This window comes from Saimiri boliviensis, chromosome 6 (assembly GCF_048565385.1).
Source record: "Saimiri boliviensis isolate mSaiBol1 chromosome 6, mSaiBol1.pri, whole genome shotgun sequence".
In the NCBI taxonomy this organism is placed as follows: Eukaryota; Metazoa; Chordata; class Mammalia; order Primates; family Cebidae; genus Saimiri; species Saimiri boliviensis.
Genome location: NC_133454.1, coordinates 120,860,781 through 120,886,028, shown reverse-complemented (window position 1 = coordinate 120,886,028; position 25,248 = coordinate 120,860,781). Strand labels below are relative to the sequence as shown.

The following is a 25,248-nucleotide window of genomic DNA, read 5'->3' as shown; positions in this document are numbered from 1 at the left end:
ATCTGTGCTTTTGTGTCCCAGGGTTTGTGGGTCTGTGTGCCTAAATGTCCCCTAGCTCATGTGGGCTTCAGGGACAGGAGGCTGGGGGACAGCTGGAGCACAGCGAGAGAGCTCTGGAGCACAGAGGGTGCGTTTGATCCCTCCCGTGCACATGTGCAGAGCTGAGCCTGGTGCGTGCACACAACGCACGTGCACACAAGTTTGCGTGCTCTGAACCGCACTCATCCTGGAGGGGCCTGGGAGTAGCCAAGCTCACCTGACGTTGCTGTTGCGGTGGTCTGCAGCTGGCAGCTCCAGGGCGAGGCCAGCGGGCATGGGCGGCCCCGTGGGGAGTGGCTGTTGCTGGAATATGAGCTCAGGAGTCAGGTCCACCTCGGTAGGGCTCACCATGACCTTGGCAGCAGACAGCAGGGCAGTCTTCCCCTTGTTGTAGTTCTCCAGCACCTGAGGACAGGATGGGGAGGCTGCGAGTGGGGAGGGGAGGGACGGCAGGCCCCACCCTGGGGCCGATGTGAGCCAGGGCCCAGGCCTCGAAGGCCAAGCAGAGCCTCATGGAGGCACTTGGGTCCCTCTCCTCCTCCCGAGGTCACCGCTCCCCAAGGCCTGAGACTTGCCCATCTGGTCACGACACGCCCCACAGCCTGGCTCCTGCTCTTGCCGGGGTTGCCTTCAGCCTTTCTGCAGCCGGGGGATGGCTGTGGCTGTCACTGCTTGCCCATGCGTCTGTCAGGTGGGCTTCAGGGCCTCTGAGCTTAGCCTGCCTCAGGGACAGGCCCCTGGGAGTCTCCTTATTTCCTCCCCACCATGGGGCAACGTGGTGATGTGGAAAGAGCCAGGGGTGTGGGGGTGAAGTGTCTGAGTGGGGCTTTCTCGCCCAGACACCTACTTCTCTGAGCCCCAACACCTGTGCGTGTAAAACGGGGCAGTGTAGTGCTCCGCCGCCCCAACACCTGTGCGTGTAAAACGGGGCAGTGCTCCGACCTGCAAGGCGCCTGCGGGGCTCTGCTGGGCGCCAGGCCTTGCTCCCCAGAGCAGCCCTGCAGCGAGCTGCCTCACCTTGTTGAGACCCTCCATGACCACATAGGGCAGGTGCTCGTGCAGCATGGCTGGCGAGATGATCACCTCATTGAAGGCCTTGTTGTCGCCCCAGATGGCAAAGTACGTGGGCTCCTCCTGCTCACAGCAGCTGAGAGGGACATGGATGGAGGGGAGCTGAGGGTGGGGTGGTGGCCTGGCCCTTGGTGCCAGGGCCTCCTGGCAGCAGGGCTGTGTTCCCGGCCTGGCTCCTGTCCTGCCCTCAGCCTGGGAAAGGCTGACCTTGAGCCTCAGCCATGGTCCCTCCACAGCCTTGAACCTGCTCTTGGCCTGGGCCACACTGGCTCCACCTAGGGCAGGGCCCAGCTCGCCAGCTGGTGTCAGGGGAGGCAGCCAACCCTGGAGGGAGGAGCCAGGCCCTGCGTCCGGAGGAGCGCAGGGTGGGAAAGGTCTGCCCTCGTGCCTCTCCTGCTCTGCTCCTGCCCCTGCCCCTACCTTGCTCACAGCTGTCTCCCAGGAATCCCCCTGGTAAAGCCAGTGACAACTGAGGGGTGAGCCGGCCAGGGCCTGAGGGTGAGCCCTTCAGGGCACCCACGTTTAAATGGACCAGGAGTGGGAGAGCTGCCGTGGGGGACTGACGCTGGGAGGTGAAGCCGGACTATGGAGAGAGAAGCCCAGAGTCCTGCTCGGGGCTGGCCTTTTGTTCCATTTCCAGGGCCCAAGGCTGGGGAAGGCCTCTGTGGGGGCCCTGGGCCATCTTCTTCCAGCCTCCACCCCCAGCCCCGAGGGGCAACTGAGCCAAGGCTGGCCCTGCCCTCCACTGCCCCTGCCCCGGCCACGGCCCTCTGCAGCAGCAGACCCTGGCAGAACCTACCAGCACTGTTCGGCAGGGTGGCTGTGGACCACGTGGATGATGCGGCCGGGCGGGTAGAGTGGGGTGCTGGCCGACAGGGCGATAGTCAGGTCGCTGGGGTGGGTCCAGAGCCGTGTGCTGGCCAGGGTGGTCACCTCTAACTCCTCAGGCAGCTCCGACTTGGGGATGCATTTGGTGGCCCCCACGATGATCCGCCACTGTGTGGGGTGGAACAGGGGAGATGGAGCAGGGCTAAGAGGCACTGGCTGGGGGGCAGGGGCAGGGTGCTGAGAAGGGGGGCTCAGCAGGTGAGAGGTGGGAGGCGAGATGGTAAAGGGCAGGGGAAGGGCAGTGGCCGGAGCGTTAGACGTCGGTGCCCACCTGAAGAGGCAGTGGCTGAGGTGCACGGTGGCCAGACGGCCAATAAGGTGCCAAGGACAGATGACATGGAATTGTTGAATTTCAGGGCTGCCAAGGGGCTGGAAGCCCAGCCAACCCCTCATCTAGTAGATGGGGAGACAGGCCCAGTGAGGGGAAGGGACTTATTCTGGGTCACTCCGCAAGTCTGAGGCCAGACAGACTCTAGAGCTGAGTCCCGCTGGACCTGCCAGGCCTGGCCTGACGAAGGCCCAGAATTAATCTGGTGGGAGCCGTTCCACCTCCCCGGAACCAGGCTCCTCCAGGCAGACACGGCCCCACAAAGCTTTGCTGCCCTGCTCACCGCCTGGCACCTGCTACCTGGCCCAGGGCCCTGCCTGCATAGAGTCTAGGGCACCAAAGCTGGGAACGGTCCAGACGGGGCTGAGACAGTGAACGGGCTGAGGGCCCACCCAGAGCAGGGGGCGGGTGGCGAGGAGGGGTGACCACCCAGGGGACCCGCTCTTCCTCCTGCGCCCGGCCTGCCTCGGCGTGCCTGGCCACCGCGCGCCCACCCCCACCTGGCCAACCCACCCGCCATGTCCTCCAGAGACCTGATGCGGATTAGGAAGGGCTGACCCTCTCCTCTTGGCCACAGCAGAAAATCAGAACAAACTGTACCCAAATCCTCTCCACAGCTCATTCCCAGCCCTCCCTGAGCCTGGGGAATCTCGGCGGCGTCGGCAGGGGCCTTTCCTCGCCGCTCAGTCTCCGTATCGTTCTGACTGTGTGACGGGAGCCCCTTGATTCCCGTCCAGATTCTGTTCTAACTTGCTCTGTGAGCAAATGCAAGTCCCTCCCACTCTGGGTCTCAGTTTCCCCATCTGCACAATGACAGGGGTTGGATGGCTTGAGCTTGGGGACGCTGAGGGTCTGACAGTCTCAAGTTCCCACGACAGCAGTCACATGCTGGCCTGGCCTCCCATGGCAGGGCCTCTTGTGCTTTGCCCAAGAAACCGGTGGGGGACAAGGGCAGGGACGGGCGAGGCTGCACAGAGGCAGGGTGCCCAGGCGGGGGCTCACTTTGGGCTTGGTGCTTCGCTGCAGGACATCCAGGAGCTGTCTGCGGAAGCCTTCCAGCTGGGAGAGGCCGATCCTGGGGAGGGAGCGAGACAGGGCCATCAGCCAGGCCTGGTGGGGGCTATGAGAGGTACGGGGGCGAGCAGCAGAGGGCCAGACACATCGCAGCCCCGGGAACAAGAAGACAAGTCTGCAGGATCGTGGGGTGGAGAGGAGTCCACAGAGCAGCTCCCCAGGGCAGAGTTGAGGAGCAGGAGCACAGGCAGGACGGGCGCCGGCACGTGTGTTCACCTGGGCTTCTCTCCGCCGACGGGGCAGCTAAGGGTGGGAAGGGGCGTGGAGTCCCTTGAAAGACGGGAATCGGAGCGAAACGGATGTGGGGGCCGGGGAGAGGCCTGGAGAAGGGAGAAACAGCCTGGCAAGGGACCATGCAGCGGGGGGAAGGACTCACCTAGGAACGAGGTCTTTGCCCAGAACCACAGCAGTCACGAACTCCTTGGAATACTCCATCGCATCCTCACTGCAAGGGAAGCCGAAGCAGAAGCTAAGGCCAAGGGGGAGGGGTAGTGGCGATCTGGAATCTCGGGTCCAGCCAGATGCAAGCCCTGCCCCTGCTTCCTGGGTTGGCTCCTGGGGAGCTGGCTGGGCTGCCTCCTCCCTGCTCTGTCTTTTCCACTGGGGAGGCTTCGCTGGGTGGATCCCAGGGCCACATGGCATTTCAGACCGCCACCCTCCACTCTCCAGGCCCCCAGACCTCCACGTGACCAGAACTCAGACTCCCAGTCCAGCCCGAGCCCCAGCCAACCCTCAGCCCCCACTGGTCCGGAATGCCCCAGCCAACTCTGAGGCCCCAGACGGCTCACCTCAGCAGGCCCCCTGGGGGAGAGTAGGCAAAGCACTTGAGGGTCGGGTACTGCGGGCGCAGAAGGAAGGAGAGGATGGCAGCGGTGCCCGCGCCCAGGGAGTGGCCCACCACAATCAGTCCGTAGTGTTTGGTTCCGCGACCCTGGAGACCAAGAGAAGTCTGAGAGCCCTGCCTGCTGCCGCCAAGCGATGGTCTAGCCAACCCAAAGGAGGCCGAGGGGTCTTCCCAGAGTCCTGGGATCATGTCTGTGCCGTGTGAATGCCAGGACAGAGAGAACCAAGCTAGGTCCCCGCAGAGCGACTGCTTAGCCAGACTGTTCTAATAAACTCCTACTTAGGCTTCAAAACCTTGCTCAGGGGTTCTGTGCTTGGGACAGCCCTCCTGATGTTCCAGGAGTGGCTCACTCACTCAATTTATTGCATCTGTAGCGGGGATGGAGCTTTTTATCACTAGGGTCATTACTCTGTTACAAATGTGGTTACCTGACCCCATCCCTCTACCCTCACTACTAGACTGAAGTCTCCTGAGGCCAGAGTCTGCTTTGCTTTGGAAGGGGCAGCTGGTGGCACCTCAGGAGCTATCTGCACAGACCATGGCCAGTGGGCAGGGCTCAGAGCCCCCCAGGCAGAGAGGCACCCTAGAGGGCACCTCTCTGCTCTATATTTTGAGCCTCTCCATATTTCCTTCTGACAAATGACTCTGCAGCTATGAGGCTGAAAGCCGCCTGCCCTGAATCATCCTCAAGTGTCTGGCATGAAGCAGGTGCCCAGTGACTGTAGGTGGGGCAGAGCAGGACGCCTGCGAGCCCTGGCACAAGAGAGGAGGGGTTGGGAGCCAGGCTCGAAGGGGTCGCGGGAGCCTGGCTTTGTGGGAGGTGTGAGGATCCATCACTCATCCATCCTCTCCTCTCTCTGCTGCCTCGGAGGAGGGGGACCCGGGTGTGACAAGGGCTTGGTGTCATGGAAAATGCCTCACCAGGTCTCGCCCGAAGGCCTGGGACAGGACCATTTCCTGCTCCAGTTTCTTCTTGATGTACTCAGCTGAGAGCACCATTCCCTGGGTGGGCAGGAACAGAAGCAGGGTTAGTGGGAGGCCTCCCAGTGACCAGCAAACCCACAGTGACCTGTGGCTCAGCAACCCTGCCCCGTTCATATTCCCCTTTGGGCCTGGTGAACTCGCTGATCGTGTCATTTCCACTTCACAGGTAGGCAGTAAGGCTCAGAGGGGCGGTGTGGCTAATGGAGCTGGTGTGAGCTCTTCTCAGCTGCCTCTCCGGCTTTTCCATGGACAGGCTCTGCGCTGGGCAGGGCTGTGGGGGTCACAGCAGTGGGCCGTAGTGGGCCTTCCAGACTGATCCATGCCTCTGACCCATCTCTTCCAGCGCCCAGCGAGCAGGAAAGAACCCCCAGCAACACATGCTTCTGCACACTGGCAGGGGAGGGAAGAAGCCCAGGGGGCCTGGGGCCATGACTTGGGTACCTTGTGGCCCAGCCAGGTGCCGTGGTGTCCCTCCACGGGGAGGCGCTCAGCATCGCCCGTCAGGTCAGTCAGGGCGTCCTTAGGGAGAGAAGAGACAGGTGAGGGGTGGGCTGAAGGGGACAGAAAGAGGGAGGCAGGCACCCCCGGGGGCTGGGAGCCACAGGTAGCGTACCTTGGGGGACAGGGTCCCCCGGATACTGATCACCACCTTCTTCTTGTCATGGTCCACCGCCACGTAGAAGGGCGTTTCATAGACCTAGGAGGTGGGCAGCTCGTGAGCCTGAGTAGCCCTGGTGGGGCCAGACTCAGGGAAAGTGACCTAGGCAGGTCTCCTTCCTGGCCAGGAAGTCCGGCTCCACCAGCCACGGGGCCTCTGCCCTCGGAGGGGCTGATGGGCTCCCAGGGTCACTGGGGATCTCCTCCCGTCCCTAGCCACAGGCCTGGCCTGCCCTCCCAGCTTCTCACTGCCTCTGGCAGCCCTGAGTGCCACCACTCGCAGAGTCCAGGTGATGGCTGCTGCTCCCCAAAACCTCCCTGCTGCTGCCCTCACTTCCTTTCCCCGGAGGGCTAGGGCCCAGCAACCCGAACACTGGGGGTGGGGCTGATGTCTGCTTCCCAGCCCCAGAGGTGGTGCAGACCAGGGTCTGGGGAGGACGAGGGGCCACCTCTGGTCTGCCCAGCTAGGGATGCCTGGAAGCTGCAACCAGCCAGCACCAACCAAGCAATGGCTCCTGCTGGCCTGGAAGGACAGCCTCAGTATCGCGGGCCCTCAGGCCCCAGCCCTGCCCGCCCTGCCTGGCCTCACCGCATCGTGGCAGGAGGTGTAGACGATGTCCACCGCCGTCATGTTCTCGTCCAGGAAGTGGCGCCGGATGGCAATAGCATTGCAGCCGCAGCAGTTGTCTTCCTCGATGGTGACTCCTGGGGCGAACCGCGGCCTCGCAGGACACAGGCAGCACCTGGGGCGGGGTGGCAGAGAGTTCAGGGCCAGGGAGTTCCCAAGGGAACAATTTTCTCCCGCCATCGTCCCTGGAAGCAGTTCCAGTGGGCTTTCAGCTCCACTGCCTCTCCCAAAGCTCCCTCGCTAAGTCCTGGTGACCATGTTACCAAATCCGCAGGCCACTCTTAGCCCTCCTCTTAACCAAGCTCTGGGCAGCACCTGACCTTTCGGGCCCTTCCCTCTCCCCACCTGGCTGGGGCCCCCTCCTCTCTGGGACTCCCCTGGGCAGTGCCTACTCATCGGTGTCCCCAACACTGAGGCCCTGGGGTCCCTCTAGGGGTACTGGCCCCTCCATGAGCTCATTCAGTCTTGTGTTTAGACACCACCTGCACACTCAGGAATCCACCCCAGGCCCGCCCGACCCCCAGATGCATCCATCCAATGGCCTAGGCAACACTCCCTCAGATGCCTGACATCCTGCCAGCTCCCAAACCCCAGCCCTGCTGTGTACCCCAGCCCTGCTGAGGTCTTCCCAAGGCCCCTTGGTTGCTTGGGCTCTGGCTTGCAGCTGTCTATGGCTCCTCAGCCCTCACCCCCATGGCCATGCCACTCGGTCAGTACACGTGCTCGGCCTCCCTTCACACTCAGAGCCATACTTCAGGTGTTCCCTTCCTCCCCGCCCCTGCCCGGCAGCTCTGCCTGGGACTGCCCTGGTGGCCTTGACTGGCCTTCCTGCACTTGCCCCTACACTCTCAGCTCGGCAATGAAGTGGCCCTTTTAAGGTGAGTCGAGCCACATCATTTTCTTCTTAAGCCCCTGCAGCAACACTCTGTCTACCCACCAGGCCCTGTTCTCTCTGACCTGCTGCCGGTGTGGTCAGAAGCACCTGAGCAGCAGCAGACCTGAGGCGGCGTGGCCTGGGCCCTGGCCCCTCTGGGCCTTTGTTCAAATGTCCTGTCACAGTGAGGTCTCTCCTGGCACCTCATCTAACAGCCAGGGCTCTCCAGGCCCCAGCGCTCCCCATCCCGACCAGGCACCCGGCTTTACGTGGGTCCAAAGCGCCCATCTGCTCCACCACGTGTCTTATTGCTTTGTCTATGCACTGTCCACCTCCCTGCTAGGCAGAACCTCGGAGAGGTTCGCCACTGTATTCTGGGCACACAAACAGTGCCAGGCACGTAGTAGCCTCCCTGCAGAAATGAATGAGGCAGCCCTGGAGCTGGGCACCCAGCTAGGTGCAGCTGTGCCTCTGGCCACCAGAGGGAGCCAGCACCCCACTGATCAGGCACTAGGCGCTGACGCCCACGTGACTGGGCCTGCCAGTTGTCACGGGATGACAGCTTAGATTTTATTAGGAATCTTAGATTCCGGTGATGCTGAGAAGTTTGTCTTCACTTGGAGCGTCACCTGGGTGACTATTACACACTTTCCAATGGGAAGAGGCTTCACTGAGAAAGCCACGGGGCTTAGCGGGGACAACCCCGGTGTAGGATGGGAGAGTGTGGTCCGCCACACTGCAGGTCAAGTGTTGGCAGTCAGGGTCTAGGGGCTGACTCCTGGGCTCAGGCAGCTGTTCCTGCTCCAACCTCACCTGAGCATGAGGCTGTAACAGCGTGGCCTTTAGAGGCTGGAGGCTTGAGTCTGAAGCCTTGCTGTGTCACTTCCTGACCCCAAGGGCCTGGAGGGCACTCGGCCATTCTAAGCCGACAGCTACGTCACCAGGCTGGTGTGAGATCAAGGGTCCAAGATGCAGAAAAGGTCTGGCCTATAATTGGTGCTTAATAAAACATGGCTCCCTGCTTCTCCAGTGACAGGGCTGCCTCTGAGTCAGTGATCTTCAGGCCAGGGGAACCAGTCAGGGGAGCAGGGCCAGCACCCTGGACAGGAGGGCCCTGGGTTTATCCAGGGCAGGGCTGGAGCCAAGCCAGGAGCAAGCCTGGCTCGCTGTGCTCTGCATGGGCCGAGAACTGCTGCCGGGGGAGAAGCCTGGGCCCAGGGCAGAAGCGCAGCCCTTTTCCCTCTTGCCAGGCTGCTGTGGACAGGCTGGGGCACTGAGAAGGGCACTGGCCTCTGGACTCCTCCCAACACCCTGGGCTGTAAGCCTACCTCTGTCTGCCCCACAGGCACCTGGTTCTTCCAGGCAGGGGCCTGGCTGGGCCCTCATGAGGTCTAAGGACTCTGCTCTCTCTGCAGCACTAAGACACCTAATGCAAATGCCAGCATCCCTCCTGTTTGCAGGGCACCAAAAGAGCCCTGCCTGCCAGTGACGCCCTGGGTTCTGAAACACCCTATGGCCAGGCAGGAGAGATACTGCCTGTTACAATTTAGGAAACAGAGGCTCCAAGAGATGTCCCCACACTGCCAGTGAGTCATGGAGCAAGGCCTGCCAGAGCCCAGGTCTCAGCACTCAGCCTGGTGCTCATTTTGAGAAGTTTTCTGCCGTGGCTGGTACTCCCAGGGATGCAGGCAAGAATGCCAGGCACGTGCAGCTGACAAAGATGGGAAGAGGGCATGAGGGGCTCCAGTCCTCTCTGATCAGTCGCCAGACGGATGATGAGAATCAGGCCCCGAGAGCCACCCAGCTTTCTGAGGACAGGTCAGGGTCTGCAGAGTGGGTGTGGCTGCTGTGGGTCCCAAGGGCGGGGATGTCGAGGACAGAAGCTGCCGCCCTGCATGCCAGCCTTTCCAGAACGGAAGCCGAGGGAGCTGTCCTCCTTCTTCCTGGCATGAGCTGAGGGCAGAGACACCCAGGATAGGGAGGGGGTTCCTCCTGGAGCAGGTGACCTTCTCTGGCCCACTTAGGAGAGCAGAGTCCACCCAGCCCCCAAGCGGTAGGCTGAGGGCGGAGCCAGGCTGCAGGCCAGGTCTGGGGGCTAAGGCCTTTCTGAGATCCCCCGGAAAGCTGGAGCCTTTAACTAATGGGCCTTCTCCGTGCCTTTTCAGAGACCTCTATGGATGGGGCCTCCCTACCAGGAAAGCCCTTTTTTTCCAGAAAGGCAGAGCACATGAGGGGAGCCGAGAGAAGGGAAGATGTGGGCAGGAGGGAATGGCTGAGGGGGCAGAGAGAGAACGCCAGAAGGGAGGGGGGGCAGCAGTGTGGGAGTTATGCAATATCTCATCTAGCCCTCTCCAAAAACTTCTACGAGGCATGTAGCAATATCTCCACTTCGCAGATAAAGAAACCGAGCCTCAGAGAGGTAGACTCGCTCGCCCAAGGCTGCAAGTGACGACGTCTGGATTCAAACCCATCACTGTGTGATTCCAAAGGCCACAGCTTCACTGCTCAGGGATAATACAGAACTAGAAAGGCCCAGAGAAGACGCAGAAAAGCAGCCACTCAGGGCAAGGCAGTGGGCACAGCCCCTTACCTCACCCTTCTTCACACAGCACCCGGGAGGAGACAGGACAGGGGTACTCACGAGCAAGATCGCGCCAGGTGGCAGAGGCCACAGGCGGGTTTCCGCATCAGGTACATGGGCCAGCCATAGGCGGCCAGGGCGAAGAGCATGTAGTAGCAGACCTCTTTGTAGCGGAGCATCTCTTGCTAGAAGAGAGGAGGCGGAGGGCGATCACCTCCTGCCCTTCCTGCCCGCAGCCTTGGGGCCCAGCAGTTCCCCAGGGTGGGAGCCTGCAGACCCACCCCCAGGCAGGGAGGGGCTGCCAGTCCCCTGTGGGGGTGCAGGGCCCAGGCCTTAGAGGAGGGACACTACTCCAGGCGATAATTGCATTTCCCTAATTATCTCCATGCAACCAGGACACGGCAGTCCTCAGAGACCCGTCCTGTTGCTCCAGTCTCCGAATTAATGATTTGGGGTCAGAAAATTACTTGGTCGATTTCCTTGCCTGTTTTCCAGAGAAGGCAAGAGTTGAGGGGCATGAGTAGTAATCCGCGCCCCCCAACCCCCAGCAATCAGCCCTGAGAAGGGCCCTTGGTGCTGTGAAAACGTAGCCCTGAAAGGCCCTGGCCCTCCAGCTGGGCGAGCTGTGTGGGCTTGGGCAGCAGGGCATCCTTGCTGGGCCGGGAGACCAATCACCAAATCTCTGGCCCTTGGGTTGTCTGCAAACATTGGGAGCCTTCAGCTTGACTCAGCCAGCTGCAGGCTCCCAGGGCTCTGGGCAGAGGCCGCGTCTGTGCGAGACTGGGATCTCTCTGTGGGAGATTGGGATCTCTCGGGAGAAAGGTGCCAGTTTGAAAGCCAGTGTGTCTGAGGCCTTGCCGCCACCTTTGACACTGAGGAGGTTATTGGCTGCTAGGGTGGAGGGAGGAAGAGGCAGGGGTGTCCCAGCAAAGTGCCTGCCAGCTTCCAGTGCCCCAGGCACTGAGACAGAGAATTAGCCACCTTGTAAAAGTTAAAGAGGGTGATTAGTCACCTTGTGAAGTGAAATAGGTGGCAACTTAATCAGGGCCCCGAGGCCCATGGAAACATCCCCGGCCAGCCTGGCTGCTCTTCAGGAACGAGAGTGGGGAGGTAATCATCCTCTCCCTGTCGGAAGCTCCCTACAGCCTCGGGGGCGGGGCGGGCCCTGGCAGCCTCTGCCAGGTGGCAGGTGTGACCTGGCACCTCAATGGGAGTCGCTTGATGGGAGTCACAGCTGCCTGCCCTCCCTGCTCCCTGTGAGCAGTGGGAGGGAGAGGGTGGTGAGAGCAGCCAGGGCAGAGCCTGGCAAGCAGGAATGGGCTGGTTTGGGGCACCCACTATGGATGCGGCTATTTTTAGAGAGGATACAAATGCCTGCTTTGTGGGGGAGTAGGGGCAGACAGGGCGGACAGAGGCTTTTCTAAGGGACTGAGTGTTGGGGTTTCTTTTCTTCTTTTTAGGAAACAGTGCAGCTGGAGTGCAGTGGCACAATCATAGCTCACCGCAGCCCTGATCTGGGCTCAAGCAGTCCTCCTACCTCAGTCTCCCAAGTAGCTGGGGTCACAGGCAAGTGCCACCATGCTTGGCTATTTTTTGGGGATAGGGGGTAGAGATGGGGTCTCACTATGTTGCCAAGGCTCGTCTCAAACTCCTGACCTCAAGCAATCCTCCCACCTCAGCCTCCCAAAGTGCTGGGATTGCAGGTTCGAGATGGCATACGTGGCCTGAAGGACTGAGATTTCTAAGGACGGAATTCTTTCCATCGGCATCCTGGCTGGGCACTGTGATGGGAATGGCTCATGTCCTCCCAGCACAGCTCTGGTGGAAGGTGTGCCCAGTGTCATTTCACAGATGAGGGGCCTGCTGGGGGTCGCAGCGACCGACATCAGAGCAGATGCACGCTCTAACCGTTCGCTACCCGAGGCAGAGCCCGTTCCTCCCGGCTGCCAGCTGTAGTTCCAGCCTGGGCTGTGCTGGGCGCGGGGCTGGGCTCTCCCAGCACTGTACTGGCAACACCTTTCCCTGTAACATGCTGGATTTCTACTAAAGGCACTTGCGAAAAGGTTCCTCTACTAAAAAAGCTCGGAAATCAAGTTCTACGCCCGCTGCGTTTCATAACAGCAGCAGCAAAAATCCTAGCAGCTCACCCTGGTGAAGCATCTGTCATCTCAAGAGGCCAGGACCAAACACTTCTGAACTTGGTAAAGGAATTCAGGGGATCCGTTTGTAGAACCGGTGTGAGGTGGGTGGTTCTTGTGAAGGGCATGATCTGAGCAGGGAGGCTCTCCAGAGAGCTGGGAGGGAGACCGGGCGGGGGCCATGTGGCTGGCACTGCGAGGACAGCTGGGAGGGGTTTGCTTAGGTCATTGTGGCAGAGAGGGAGGGATGGGGGTGGGGTGGGTGGGGTGGGAGCTCATCTCTGACTCACCGAATTCTTGAGGTCGAGGTACTTGGTGTTTCTTGTCACTGGCATCCCAGACAGAAAGGCCAAGATGTCATTGTTTGCCTGTAAGATGGGCAGGTGAAGAGGGACAATGGCTGGCCCAGGCCCAGCTACATGGCCGGGAAAGGGGGCCCAGGCCCTGGCATCTGCCTGCTTCCCAAAGGCTGAGAAGCCCAAAGCAGCATGCAACTTCTAGTTCTTCCAAGATTCAGCCACTTTTCCAAAATCTGAGGTTTCTCCCTATTTCCAGATGCTCCCCTTCTACCCAAAACATCAAGGCCCTGAGGACATTCCTGGCTCCTAGTAGGGGGTGGGGAGGTATTTTTATGAGATCCTGAGAAACCCTAACTGGGGTTGGTGTGTTGGTAGGGATGTGGGGGGTGTAGAGCGGTCATGCAGAAGGCTGGCTCGGGAGCTCACGGCGGCCACCAAGCCTGTGGTTAGAAGTTCTTTGAGGGCCAGCCACAGAGGCAGCCACGCAGTGCTCGGAAAGTCCCTGCAGTAGTGGTCACGGAAAGCCTGGCTAAAGGACAAGCTCAGGAAGGCAGGGGGAGCCTGCGGCAAAAGGTGGCCTCCAAGGTGCAAGAGGGTGCGTGGTGGCTGCGGAGCTGGGTGGGAGCGAGCTCTCTGCTGCAGGGGCCGCAGGGAAGGGGCCCGAAAGGAGGGTGGTGTGGGGCGGTCACGGAGGAGGGGTTGGCGGGGCTCACCTCGTCCAGCACGGCGTTGCGCTTGGCCCGCTGCCGCTGCCGGAGCAGCACCAGGCCAGCGATGATGTCGGACGGGACAATGTCCAGGTCCCGGAAGAACTCGGCAAAGAGGTAGGCGATTTCTGAGTAAGCATCCTACGAGGCCCAGGAAGGCAGGAGGCAGTGGCAGGGGAGCAGGAGAGAGGACGAGAGGCCAGGAGTAAATCCCCCCGGGTTGGGAGGCTGCAGAAGTGTCTGCTCGGGGATCCCCGGGCAGGTTCTCCCCGGCACCCCCGCAGCCCCCGCTGCGCCTGACCCCGTGCAGCCCTGTGCGCCTGTGACCCTGAGGGCCCTGCCCAGGGCTCTGGCCTCCTAGACCTGGCAGTAGTTTGGAATTCCCGGGGTACCCACTGTCTACCTAGAGCAGGTGCCAACTTGAGCCACTCCTTTTTACTTTCCCAGACACTGGGACCAAGGCCGGCGGCTCCGGTTCATGTCTCCTCTAGCCTTTCTCTCCAGCAGAAAAACCCAGCTAAGTTCCTGGCCCCCTTGGCCCCACCAGCTGTGACCCTGGACGTCCCTCTTCAGGCCTCTGTGGAGCCTGCCAGGTCTCAGGCCCCTCCCTCAGCTACCCACAGGCTGCTGGCTCAGTGACCCCCCACAATGCACCCTAGAAGGGGGTGTTCTCGATGGCCCAGTGGCCCCCGCAGCTTCTCTCCAGGCCCGTGGCCTAAGGACAGCGTATGTCTGGGCCTCAGGGCAGGAGGCGAGCCCTGCTGGCTGGCACCTCCGTCTTCCCTTCCCCGCCCCACACTGCAGCCCAGAGCCTCTTCCCTCACCTGTCAGGAGGGGCTGAGGTGGGAACCACCACATGGCAATGAACTCCATCTCACTGGGTCTCGCCCCTGAATGTCTGGCACTTGTCGTGGATAAATCAAGGGCTGCCAACTCAAATGCCAAATGGAGCGAAACACAGCCAGCTACTGCTCGGCTCCAGCTGACCGCCCCGGATTCAGAAGTACAGGAGTTTATGGAAACGCCCTGATTTTTAAATGCTGGCGTCCAATTAAAATGTGTAAGCGACACAACACAGGCTGATCAAACTGAGCTTGGGACCAGACCTGGCCCCTGGGACCGTCAGCGCCTATTGGGAACCTTGCCCTGGGGCTCCGCTGGGAGGTACTGCCCGTTCCCCAGATGCTGACAACAGCCCCAGCTCTACCCACGTGCCCGGAGAGGTGGGTGTGCCCGCCACACAGTAGCCCCAGCCTCCATCCGCCAGGGGCCGGCTCTCTGCCCTCTGCCTGGCCTGCCTGTGGCCCAGACCCCTCAGACCACCCCAGAGAGACCCAAGGGGGTGCTCCCCGCCCACCAGGGAAACTTGGGGGCTTTCTTTTACTGGATTACTCACTCTACGGCTCACCAGGGGACGCTGGTGGGCAGGAGCCACTCGAGGCTTCCCGGTGGCTTCCGTGGAAGGCACTTTGCTGTCTGCCTCAGGGAGGAGTGGTCTCCTGACCTCACTGGCTCTGCTACTAACTAGCTGTGGGACGCTGAGCAAGTCACTCCACCTCTCTGGGCCTCAGCTGCCTGATCTGTAAAACGAGGGGTGGGACTGGATGATCTCTAAAGTCCCTGCCCACTGTGGGGTGTTCCTGGAGGACCCCAGGGCCTGCCTCCCTTCCCTCCCCCTGGAGGCCGCCCCCAGCTGGCCCTGTCTTCCTTCTGCAAGTGTCTTGGCTAGGTCTGGCCCTGTGGCCACTTTTCTGAGCTCCCAGGTACTGAAGGCTGACTATGTGCCCCCATCTGGGCCAGGTGCCAAAGGCTGACTATGTGCCCCCATCTGGGCCAGGTGCCGAAGGCTGACTATGTGGCCCCATCTGGGCCACGTGCCGAAGGCTGACTATGTGCCCCCATCTGGGCCAGGTGCCGAAGGCTGACTATGTGCCCCCATCTGGGCCAGGTGCCGAAGGCTGACTATGTGCCCCCATCTGGGCCAGGTGCCGAAGGCTGACTATGTGCCCCCATCTGGGACTGTGCTAAGTGCCTATTGGCTTAGCCAGGTCTTCCTGATTAATCTGCTGCTGGTGAAATGCTAGTTTTCTTTGTCTTCAGGTCACCCTGACTTTGAGTATTTCTTGTCCTAAACCAGAGTATAAGTTCCAAGGGCTTTGATACAAAGTCTTCACAGCTTTCTGTTCCCTTGACAAAGCAAGTGGACACTGTCTCGAATGCTGGAGCCAGTGAGTCAGTGAATAACAGGCCCCCGTGTGAGCAGGCTGTATTTGCTCACGCTGGAAACCCAGCTCCTTCCCACCAGTCCTGCGCCATCCCACTTTGCCAAAGGAGCAAACGGCCCCCCAAATCACCTGACCACAGGACGTGAGCCAGAGGGGGGCGACCTCCCAGTACTTACTGACTGGGAGTCTTTCGTCCGCGTGCAGCAGAGGAACACTTTGAGCCGGCGTGACCAGCTGGTGGCCTGACCCTCCTCTAAGCGGTGCCTGCAAAGTGGGAGAGGCAGTATGTATGAGGTCAGAGGGCTGGACCAGACGTTATGGAAACAGGGCAGCCTGTTCCCAGGACCCTACCAAAGGGTTCCCACAGCGGGGTATGGGAGAGAACAGGGCCTAGGCCCTTCCAAAGCTGGTGGCCCGTGGCCTGGCTGCTGGCTATCAGGGGCACTGCCTGACAGACTCCTGCTAGCTTAGGATGGTGTGTGCTGCTGGCCAAGGGTAAGTGGGTCGAAGAGGGAGGTGGGGAGTGGTGGAGAGGCTCCTTGGTTTCTGGAAGACTGGACCCAGGCAGGCTCTGGGGCTTCAGAGCTGGGAGCCTAACGTGGGGCTACCCTGCAGCTCAGGTGTCCAAAGGCTCAAACCCTGGGAGAGGTCAGCAGGGTGTTGGGCCTCTCTGTCATCTCATTCTAAGGCCTGGAATAGACCTTCCAGAAAGACTTGCTTTTCCCCAGAAAGGATTTCAGACACCTATATACTTACATACTCTACTTACAGGAAATTGATGGGGCCGAATGAGGCTCTGCATTCCCCAGTTCCTTAGATCTGATACCTAGGTCGTGGGAGGGCACTACCCCTCCCCAACATGGTCTATTCTCTGTCTGTTATTACCCCCCAACCCCACCCCCAGTGGATCTGGCTGCTCGGATGGAGAATCGGGGTCTCCAGGAGTCTACCCAAAGGCAGAGCAATGGGCCAGTGATTCACAGAGGATCCTCCTAGGCTGGGTATCTGGAGTCAGTGTGTTTGAGCATAAAGATAACAGATCCAACATTAAAAGTGCAGACCTCCAAACCGAGCAAGAAGGGGCTGGCTTGCTTTTGTGCCATGTGCTGGCTCCTTAAAAGCCTGATGCTGGGTGGTCAGGAGAGAAGGCAAGGGTGACCCTCAGATGCATTCAAGGCACTTAACGCTCATCAGGAGTGACAGGCCGGGCCCTTTTTGAGCCTCTTGGCTCTTCCCCGTGTCTAAGGACCGCTTCCTGCTCTCCAACCCTGGCTCCCTAAGGTAGATGACCACGAGGAGGAGGGCAACAGGGTCTCCCAGGGCTGCAAGAAGCAGGTAGGGACGGGTACAGGGACTTGCTGCTTTGGGGACCTGCTGGCTCTTAGGGACTTGGGCAGCTGTACATTCTAAGACAGTGTCCCACCTTCCAGGGGCCTGATGAAGGAACAGTGTGCTGGCCAAGGAGGGTTCCCAGAGCACTGTGGGATGGGTGGTGGTGGCTAGCTGGGTTGGGAGGGAAAATGGGCTCTGGGGCCTTGGCACCAAGACCTGGCATTTTGGGCTGGGAGGTGGCCAGAGCAGGCACGGGTGTGGCTCCGGCTGCAGTGCCGAGCTGACGTGGAAGGTATGGGAAGCCGAACATAGCGGCGCAGGAGGGTGGGATGGAGGACATTCCTGCTGGGCAGGGGGCCCAGGCAGCCTGCTCCCCAGGTGAGGGTGCTTGAGCCAGCTACTCCGGGCTGCAGGTGGGGTGCAGTTCTGTACCCCAGCAGCATGACCCCGGGGCAGGTGACCCACCCTCTCTGAGACCTGGATTCTTCATCTGTAGAACGGTCTCACAACAAGGTTGTGGCTCACAAAGGGATTAAAGGGATGAATTGCATAAAGCAGGCGTCCCCAAACTACAGCCCCACGGGTCGCATTCGGCCCCCTGAGGCCATTGATCCGGCCCCCCGCCGCACTTCAGGAAGGGGCACCTCTTTCATTGGTGGTCAGTGAGAGGAGCACAGTATGTGGCGGCCCTCCAACGGTCTGAGGGACAGTGAACTGGCCCCCTGTGTAAAAAGTTTGGGGACAGCTGGCATAAAGGGCTCATCATGGGGAGCTCCTTACATAATGCACTATAGAAACCCCATTCACAGGAGGTACTGGGGTCCACCCTGGAAGCCCCGCTCTTTTTCTTTCAACACTGCCTGGATGCCCTCCCTCATTTTGCCTGCCAAGGCATACTTTCCCCCATCTTTAAAATACCATGCAAAATTCACCCCCTCCAGGAAGCTTTCCTTGACTAACCTCTTCCAATCTCTGAATTCTAGAAGCAGCCTGGCCTAGTGTTAATAGTTAGTTAAGTGGCTGGGCATGGTGGCTCATGCCAGCACTTTGAGAGGCTGAGGCAGGAGGATCACAAGGTTAGGAGTTGGAGACCAGCCTGACCAACATGGTAAAACCCTGTCTCTACCAAAAATACAAAAATTAGCCGGGCATGGTGGCACATGCCTGTAATCCCAGCTACTCAGGAGGCTGAGGCAGGGGAACTGCTTGAACCCAGGAGGTGAAGGTTGCAGTGAGCTGAGATCACGCCACTGAACTCCAGCCTGGGAAACAGAGCCAGACTCCTGTCTCAAAAAAAAAAAAAAAAAAGTTAAGCAAGGGCTCCAAAGCCAGACTGCCTGAGCTAGTTCCCAGCCTCACCATTTTCTAGCTGTGTAACCTCAGGCAAGTCCCATAATCTCTCTGTACCTCAGTTTCTCCACCTGTATTACGGGGAAGATGACAGCTGCCTGGTGGAGTTGTAACTTGCTATACACAATGCTTGCCTTTGCTGCTATTAGCATTGTTATTATCAGCCCTGACAGTGAGGACAGGAGCTACTATTTACTGAGCACTTACCCAGTGTGAGCACTGCGTTAGTCCCTCTGCAGGTATCTCAGTTAAATCTCACAACAACATCATGACACAAGAACTGTTATAATTCCCACTTTACAGACAAGGAAACAGGCAGGGAGAGGTTCAGCCCTTTGACTAATACCCACGGCTCACACAAGGTTGGCCTGCAGTCTGGGAGGTCTGGGGCAGCCTCCTGGAGAATGGAGACCTCTGCCCACCAGTCAGCAAAGCCTACCCGGGGGCTGCCCGCCCACCCTGCGGCTGCCCGCCCACCCTGCTGACTGACCGCAGGTTGTAGGTCCGAAGGTTACGCTGCCGCCTCTTGGTGGCTCTCAGCTTGACAAAGGTGCGGCCCGTGGGGTCGAAGACACAGAGGACGGTGATGCACACGCTGAGGATGACCACCCAGTTGCAGACAACCATCCCTGTGGGCAGCAGTCGAGGCAGTAGGTAGAGGCGCTGGGGACACGTCGCTGCCTCACCCGCTCTGAAGAAAGGGACGCTGGAGCCTCCCTCCCCACCCAAATGCTTCTGGGGACAAAAGCCAGGCTCCAAAGCCCCTGGTCCCAGCCTCTGGCCACATACGTGGCCACCCTCTTGCCCACCCACAACTCCAAGGGCCACTCTTGGCTCAGAGCAAGCAGCTCTGTGGGTTTTCAAGGAGATGTGGAGGAGCCTCGACTTGAACTAGGCAGCTCCGTGCCTGCTGCAGCCCACCCCAGACCAAGGTCCCCTAAGGGCAGCTGGCAGGACTCGGGGGTGAGGGAAGCTGCCTTGCCCAACTAACCTGCTTGTGCCCTGACAAAAGCCATTTCCCTCCAGCAATGCCCAAGCTTCTTCCTCTCTAAACTGATCCTGTCCCCTGTGCCCCTGGGGCTGCTGAGGCTCCAGCAGGCCTCGCCCAGACGTACCGAGGGTGACATTCTTGGCAGTGAGGTCATTGCAGGAGTTGTAGTACTGAGTGAGCCACACAATGCCCACGATGGCGTAGATGAACTCGATCACCAGAATGGCTGCAAGAAGAGCAGGCCTGGCTGAAGGATGGCCGCCACCTGCCCACCAGGGAAGGGCCTGGCCTCTCCTATCACAGAGCCTTCAACCAGCTCAGTAGCAAAGGCAGAGGCAGTGGGCCAGCAGCACACCCCTCGCCCCTCTGCCTTCCGGGCCCCAAGGCTGTCCTGTCACCATCTGGCCCTGTTGCAGGGGCCCGACCCCTTGCAATGCGCCCACCACTTGTCCTAGCTTCTGTGCCCTCAGGTCCCAGGGCCTCCCTGAGAAGGTGACTGGAAAGGTGGGTGATAAAGAGGCATTTCCTCATCCTTCTTTTTTTTTTTCCTTTTTGAGTTTTGCTCTTGTTCATTGCCCAGGCTGGAGTGCAATGGTGAAATCTCAACTCACTGCAACCTCCACCTCCAGGGTTCCAGCGATTCTCCTGCCTCAGCCTCCTGAGTGGCTGGGATTACAGGCACACGCCACCACACCCAGCTAATTTTTGTATTTTTGGTAGAGATGGGGATTCACTATATTGGCCAGGCTGGTCTCAAACTCCTGACCTCAAGTGATCCGCCCGCCTCAACCTCCCAAAGTGCTGGGATCACAGGCATGAGTCACCACGCCTGCCCATTTCCTCATTCTTTCAGGATTTCAGAATCATGTGTCCAAACTCTGGAATCAGACACCTTAGGTAAGTCACCTAATCTCTCTCTGGGCCTCCATTTCCTTATCTGCAAAATGGGAGTGACAACATGTATGTTGTAAGACTATGCAAAAGTTAGATGAGAGTGTGTTCACTTTACGAAAACTCTTTCCCAGCAAGAGGCCCCTGGAACCCAATGGAGGAGAGGGGAAGGGCCCAGGGGCCGGTCTGCTCAAGGTCTGCTCGGAGCCCAGGGCCGAGACTGGAGGGGTCGGGTATGGAGTGGTGGCTGAAGAGGAGATCTGCTGGCCTCACCGGGGCAGCATGGGAAGCCCCAGCCCCACAGGCAGCAGCATGGCAGCTCAGAGACCAGACTTTGGAGCCAGACAGCTTGGGTTCAAATCCCATCGCCGACATTTACACGCTTACTAGTTGTGTGACCTTGAAGGGGTTAGGCCTGGGCCCTGGTTTCCTTGTCTCTAAAAGGAGACCAATAACACCTGCTCCGTGTGAGTTAACATGGGGAAAAGGGCTCAGCACAGTGCACAGAAGCACAAGAGGAGTTCATTAGGAACGACCAGAAGAAGGGGCTGCAACCTGAGCCCAGGAAGAGGACACGGGCTGGTCCTCTGGGGAGCCAGCCCAGACCCCTGAGGGGGTTCCCAGGAAGTGGCGAGCCTGTATGGAAAAGGATCACAGGAAAGACGTGCTCTGAAGAGATGCACATGGTTTAGGATAGGGGTCAGCAGCCTTTTTCTGTAAAGGGTCAAAGAGCAAATGTCTTGGACTCTGGGAGTCCTACAGTCTCTGTAGTAACTAGTCAACTGGGCTGTTGTAGGGGCAAAGCAGCTAGAGATAACACCTAACTGAATGGATATGTTCCAGTCAAACTTTTTTGTTTTTAGACTGAGTCTTGCTCTCTCACCCAAGCTGGAGTGCAGTGGCATGATCCTGGCTCACTGCAACCTCCACCTCCTGGGTTCAGGCGATTCTCCTGCCTCAGCCTCCCAAGTAGCTCTGATTATAGGCACGTACTATCTGATTATAGGTACGTACTACCATGCCTGGCTAATTTTTGTATTTTCAGTAGAGACGGGGTTTTCCCATGTTGGCCAGGCTGGTCTTGAACTCCTGACCTTGTGATCCACCCGATGTGGCCTCAAAGTGCCGGGATTACAGGTGTGAGCCACCCCACATCTGGCCTAAAACCTTACTTACAAACACATACAGCACGCTGGATTTGGCCCTCAGGCTGCAGTTTGCTGGCCCCCTGGTCTAGAATGTAAGCCATAGAAGGCCTTAGTTCACTGGTGTACCCCAGTGCTAACACAGGACCTGGCTCATAGCATGTGCCCAGGAAATCCTGGCTGAATGAATGGAGAGGCGGGAGTTGTCCGGGGCATCACCCCAGGGTAGGTAGCCCTTACCCAGGCGCACGTAGAGCACGTACTGCATGGAGTCGCGGGGCTCCGTGTAGAGGATGCCCCCACGCATGCTCAGCCAGATGATGGCCATCTCAGCGATCATGCAGCTCAGCAGGATGCCCAGGTAGCCTCGGCCGTGGTCCACCAAGTTCAGGGAGCAGGCCTCGTGTGGGCTGTAGACCAGGCCGAAGAGCACCACGGACAGGATCACAAACCTGTCAAGGGAAAGCCCGTGTGAGCAAGGCGGGGCGGCCCCCACACCTCAAGATGTCCCTAGCAAGCAGGTCCTTCCCCAGCCCAGATTCAGAGGAGGGAGGGGTGGCAGCAGGTACCTCCTCCTAAGACCATTGTCCACCTGGTACTGAATGCCTAGAAGGGCTGGGTGGCCAAAGACTCAGGGTCAGTCTTGGGGAGACAGTGGCAGCAATTCCACCCAGTGCCGGGGTCAGGTCCAGCAATGGTCGCAGGGGTCTCAGCTCCATGTGGGTACTGTCCTAAGGGGCTCAATGTTCCAGGCACCTCCTCAGGGCAGCTGGGAGCATGACAGGGTCAGGACTTGGGCCCACGAAGGGAGGAACAAAGGGCCAGAAAGCTTCCTTCCAAGCCTTTCTCCCCAAACCCAGGCCTATGGCCCCAGGCCTGGGGACTCACCAGGTGGTATGCAGGAGGAAGAGGAAGATGGCCGGCAGGACGAGGTCATCGCTGCCCACAGACCAGCGCCGCCGGAACACCACGATCCCGGGCATGGCTGGTGGCTCTGCAGAGGCTCAGCGGGCCTGGCGCTCACCTCCTGCAAGAAAGCAGAGGACCCTGTGGCTGCCTGGGGAGGTGGCAGCACCCAGGGCCACTGCATTCCTGGGCCACTGGATCAGTCCCTTCTGTGGCCAGCAGCACAGGCATTTTTGGAGCTGGCCACGGGAAGTGCTGACCCATCTCCGGGCAGGAGCCCACACAAAGGACCTTAGCAGCAGGACACAGACTTTAGCCTTCCCCCTGTGGTGTCTCCTGTCCCCCGAGACTGGCATTGGTCCATCAGTTTCTACCTGGGGTTACCCCAGTAGTCACTGTCCAGCTCTATTAAAAACAGAGGCTCACTCCCTGTTTCTTCCTACATGGGATCAGGACCCTTAGCCCAGCCCTCAAGCCCTATAATCTTTAGACCTGGCCAAGTGCACACTGTCCTTGGAGTCAAGGGAGGGGGCTTCCCGGACCAAGAGCAAGCCTGCCCAACAGCACAAAGCCTGGCGAAGCTGGAAAAAGGCTGAAGGCCTCGGGAAGGTGGGGGCAAGGGACCATGTATGGTTGGACTCACAAACATGGAGGATGAGGACTGCTGGGCAGAGAGCAGGTGCTCAATAAATTTTTTTTTTTCTTTTTTCTTTTTTTGAGACAGAGGACTGCAATGGTGTGATCTCAGCTCACTGCAACCTCCGCCTCCCAGGTTCATGTGATTCTCCTGCCTCAGCCTCCCGAGCAGCTGAAATGACAGGCATGCGCCACCACACCAGGCTAATTTTGTACTTTTAGTAGAGACAGGATTTCTCTATGTTGGTCAGGCTGGTCTCAAACTCCCGACCTCAGGTGATCTGCCCGCCTTGCCTCCCAAAGTGCTGGGATTACAGGCACGAGCCACCACACCCGGCCGTAAGTATTTCTTGAACGAGGTTCTCAGTGTCTCGCTTTGCTGGAAGCGGAGAGCATGCTTTTTGACTGGTTTTGATCCCATCAGACAGAAGTCCCCACCACAGCTATGCCTCCAGCGAGGGAAGGGAACGGTTGAGGTGCCAGGTCAGGAGTAGGGCTTGGGACACCTTCCACCCCACACTGCTGGAAGGATGGGGTGAGCCCTGCAGGGTAACTCCCCTCCTGGCAATGATACCTCCCAAGCCCACCCTGAGCCATGCAGCTTTTACAGCTGGATTTCCAACTCTCTGAAGTAGCTGAATTCAAGTCAGCCCCAAGCAAGCTCAGGGAGGAGTGCCCAGGAACTCAGGGCCCCCACTCCTCAGCACCCCAGAGAGAAGGGAAGCAGCATGGGCAGGAGGTGACCCCACAGGCAGTTTGGCTCCCCAGAGATACCCATAAAGGGCTCCAGGGTGGCCCTGCACTAAACTGTGCAGAGGGAGCCCTGCTGCAGGGGGCTAGTCACTAAGTTGGTGGGCAGCTGCCCCCCCAGGCCAGTAGAGGCTTACATGGCACCTGGTCCGGGGCAGGCGGCAGATCCTCCTCTCCCCAGTGACGGCTCCAGGGAAAATGTGTGTCCAAGGAGCCCAGCATCATTCGGGAAGGAAGCAGCCAAGTCTTCCCTGGCCAGTGGGCATAGCCCTCGGGGTGGGCGAGAGGGCATGGGGCCGGGTGGCCAGCCCGCATGTCCGCCCGGCCCGCCTCCTTATCCCCGCTGCAGCCACTTGGCAAGCTGTGGCCCGGGGGCTGGCGGGCTAGCCTGCCGGGGTCGTGCCTACTCCTCCCCCCACCCTCAGGAAGTGACATCATCCCATTCTCTCTCCAAGGAGGAGTCGGAGCTCAGCTTCTGGGAAGCAGGGAGAAGGGTGGAGAGTGAGGGAGCGTGGTGGTGGGGTGGCTGGGCTTGGGGGGCCCTGTGGACTGCAGGGGGCCAGGGCTCCAGCAGTACTGTGACAAGTAGCTGACAGCACCAGCTTCAGATTCGGGTTGGACAAGATAGGACAGGAGGGGGCTGGGGCACCGCGGGTGGCAGCTGGGCTGGGCCAGAACAGAGCTGCCAACAGCTGGTATTGCCACCCCCTCCCCCTCTCCAGGTGGCTCACAGAGGGTAAGGTGCAGCACAGGGTCGGGCTCAGGGGGCTGTCAGGCTGCCGGGGGTCCCTCACATGAATGGAATGGAATGGAATGGAATGAATCTCGAGGTGCGGAGGCAGAACGCCCCCACAGGTGCAGGAGCTCCGCATCCTGCTCTGATCTGGCCAGACGGAGGAGGAGGGAGCAGTGCTATCCCAGAGAGGCTGGCTGGCGGACGAGGTCCAGCCCTACCCAGCCTGCCCCTGTCAGCCCCCAAGAATATCTCCTTCTCAGGTCCACCCTGTGGACAGCCCCTCCTAGTCACCCCAGGAGGTCCCTCCTCTGCTGCCACCCTTGGCATCATGGATCCCAGGATAGCTAACACTCCTCCAGCTCACACACCATCCACCAGCACACTCACACTCACTCGGCACTCCCCTCCTCTGCCCGCCCCAGCTCTCAGGCTGGAAGGAGTGAGCCGAACCTGGCACTGAGCCCTGCAGAGGTGGCTACAGGACTGTTAAGACGCTGGAGGGATATAACCAGTGGTCACCACTGCCCCCAGCTCAAGGTGACCAGCCTGAGACCAACTGCCATGGTCAACACTGGTGCCTACCTAGAGCATGTGGCGGGACTCCTGGGGGCTGACCCTGCTGGGTCCCTGGTGACAGGCCTGCACCTGTGGCCAGCCCATCACCATAGAATCCGAGGTTGGGATTCAACTGCCAGGCTGGCTGATTTTGAACCTGGCCTCTACCACATACCCATTGTGTGACTTGTGAGTTGTGCCTCAGTTTCTTCAACTGTAAAATGTCAGTTTGTAAAATGTCGATTATCCCTACCTCCTAAAGTCCTGGTGAGAATTACCGTGAGAGAAGATCTGCAGAGGCCTTAGCTGTCTTAGCCGGGCGGGGCGGGTGAGGCAGAGGGAGTGCAGGGAAAACCTTTCGGGACCAGCCGCCCCTCCCGCCTGGACTGGTGGATTCTCCAGCTGGTCACCAACAGGTCAAGGTCTGGGGTGGGGGTGGCAGGGCCTGTGCGGCGGAGTGGGGGGTGGGAGGGGTGGGGTTGGGGGTAGGCCACACCACTCTGCAGGCCCGTTCATACATCTCTCTGGGCTGCTATTTTTAAGGGCCTGAATGGCACCCTTTCTCTAGAGACCCCAGCCCATCACAATAAGGGCCTGTTCCCCTGCTGGGGATGTGATT

The 25,248-nt window shown here is 59.6% G+C and overlaps 1 protein-coding gene across 3 annotated transcripts in view; it reads right to left on the bottom strand.

Annotated features, from left to right (window-relative positions):
* The window catches only part of DAGLA (diacylglycerol lipase alpha), a 69,913-nt gene that overhangs the window by 5,174 nt on the left and 39,491 nt on the right, over positions 1–25,248 (bottom strand). Inside the window, exons 1-19 of one of the 3 annotated variants that reach the window (XM_010335425.3) lie at positions 23,476–25,058; positions 21,935–22,073; positions 21,287–21,498; positions 19,135–19,236; positions 18,510–18,648; positions 15,514–15,601; positions 13,119–13,253; positions 12,397–12,474; positions 10,029–10,153; positions 6,475–6,628; positions 5,842–5,925; positions 5,670–5,747; positions 5,166–5,246; positions 4,189–4,331; positions 3,777–3,845; positions 3,329–3,401; positions 1,910–2,106; positions 1,057–1,186; positions 257–444 (exon numbers count right to left, since the gene is read on the bottom strand). In XM_010335425.3, coding sequence (XP_010333727.2) covers positions 257–444; positions 1,057–1,186; positions 1,910–2,106; positions 3,329–3,401; positions 3,777–3,845; positions 4,189–4,331; positions 5,166–5,246; positions 5,670–5,747; positions 5,842–5,925; positions 6,475–6,628; positions 10,029–10,153; positions 12,397–12,474; positions 13,119–13,253; positions 15,514–15,601; positions 18,510–18,648; positions 19,135–19,236; positions 21,287–21,498; positions 21,935–22,029 — 2,171 coding nt within the window. In that variant the 5' untranslated portion in view covers positions 22,030–22,073; positions 23,476–25,058. Of the gene's footprint in view, positions 1–256; positions 445–1,056; positions 1,187–1,909; positions 2,107–3,328; positions 3,402–3,776; positions 3,846–4,188; positions 4,332–5,165; positions 5,247–5,669; positions 5,748–5,841; positions 5,926–6,474; positions 6,629–10,028; positions 10,154–12,396; positions 12,475–13,118; positions 13,254–15,513; positions 15,602–18,509; positions 18,649–19,134; positions 19,237–21,286; positions 21,499–21,934; positions 22,074–23,475; positions 25,059–25,248 lie in introns of those variants that run through there. The other 2 variants (XM_003920204.4, XM_074401581.1) reach the window with 2 other exon arrangements.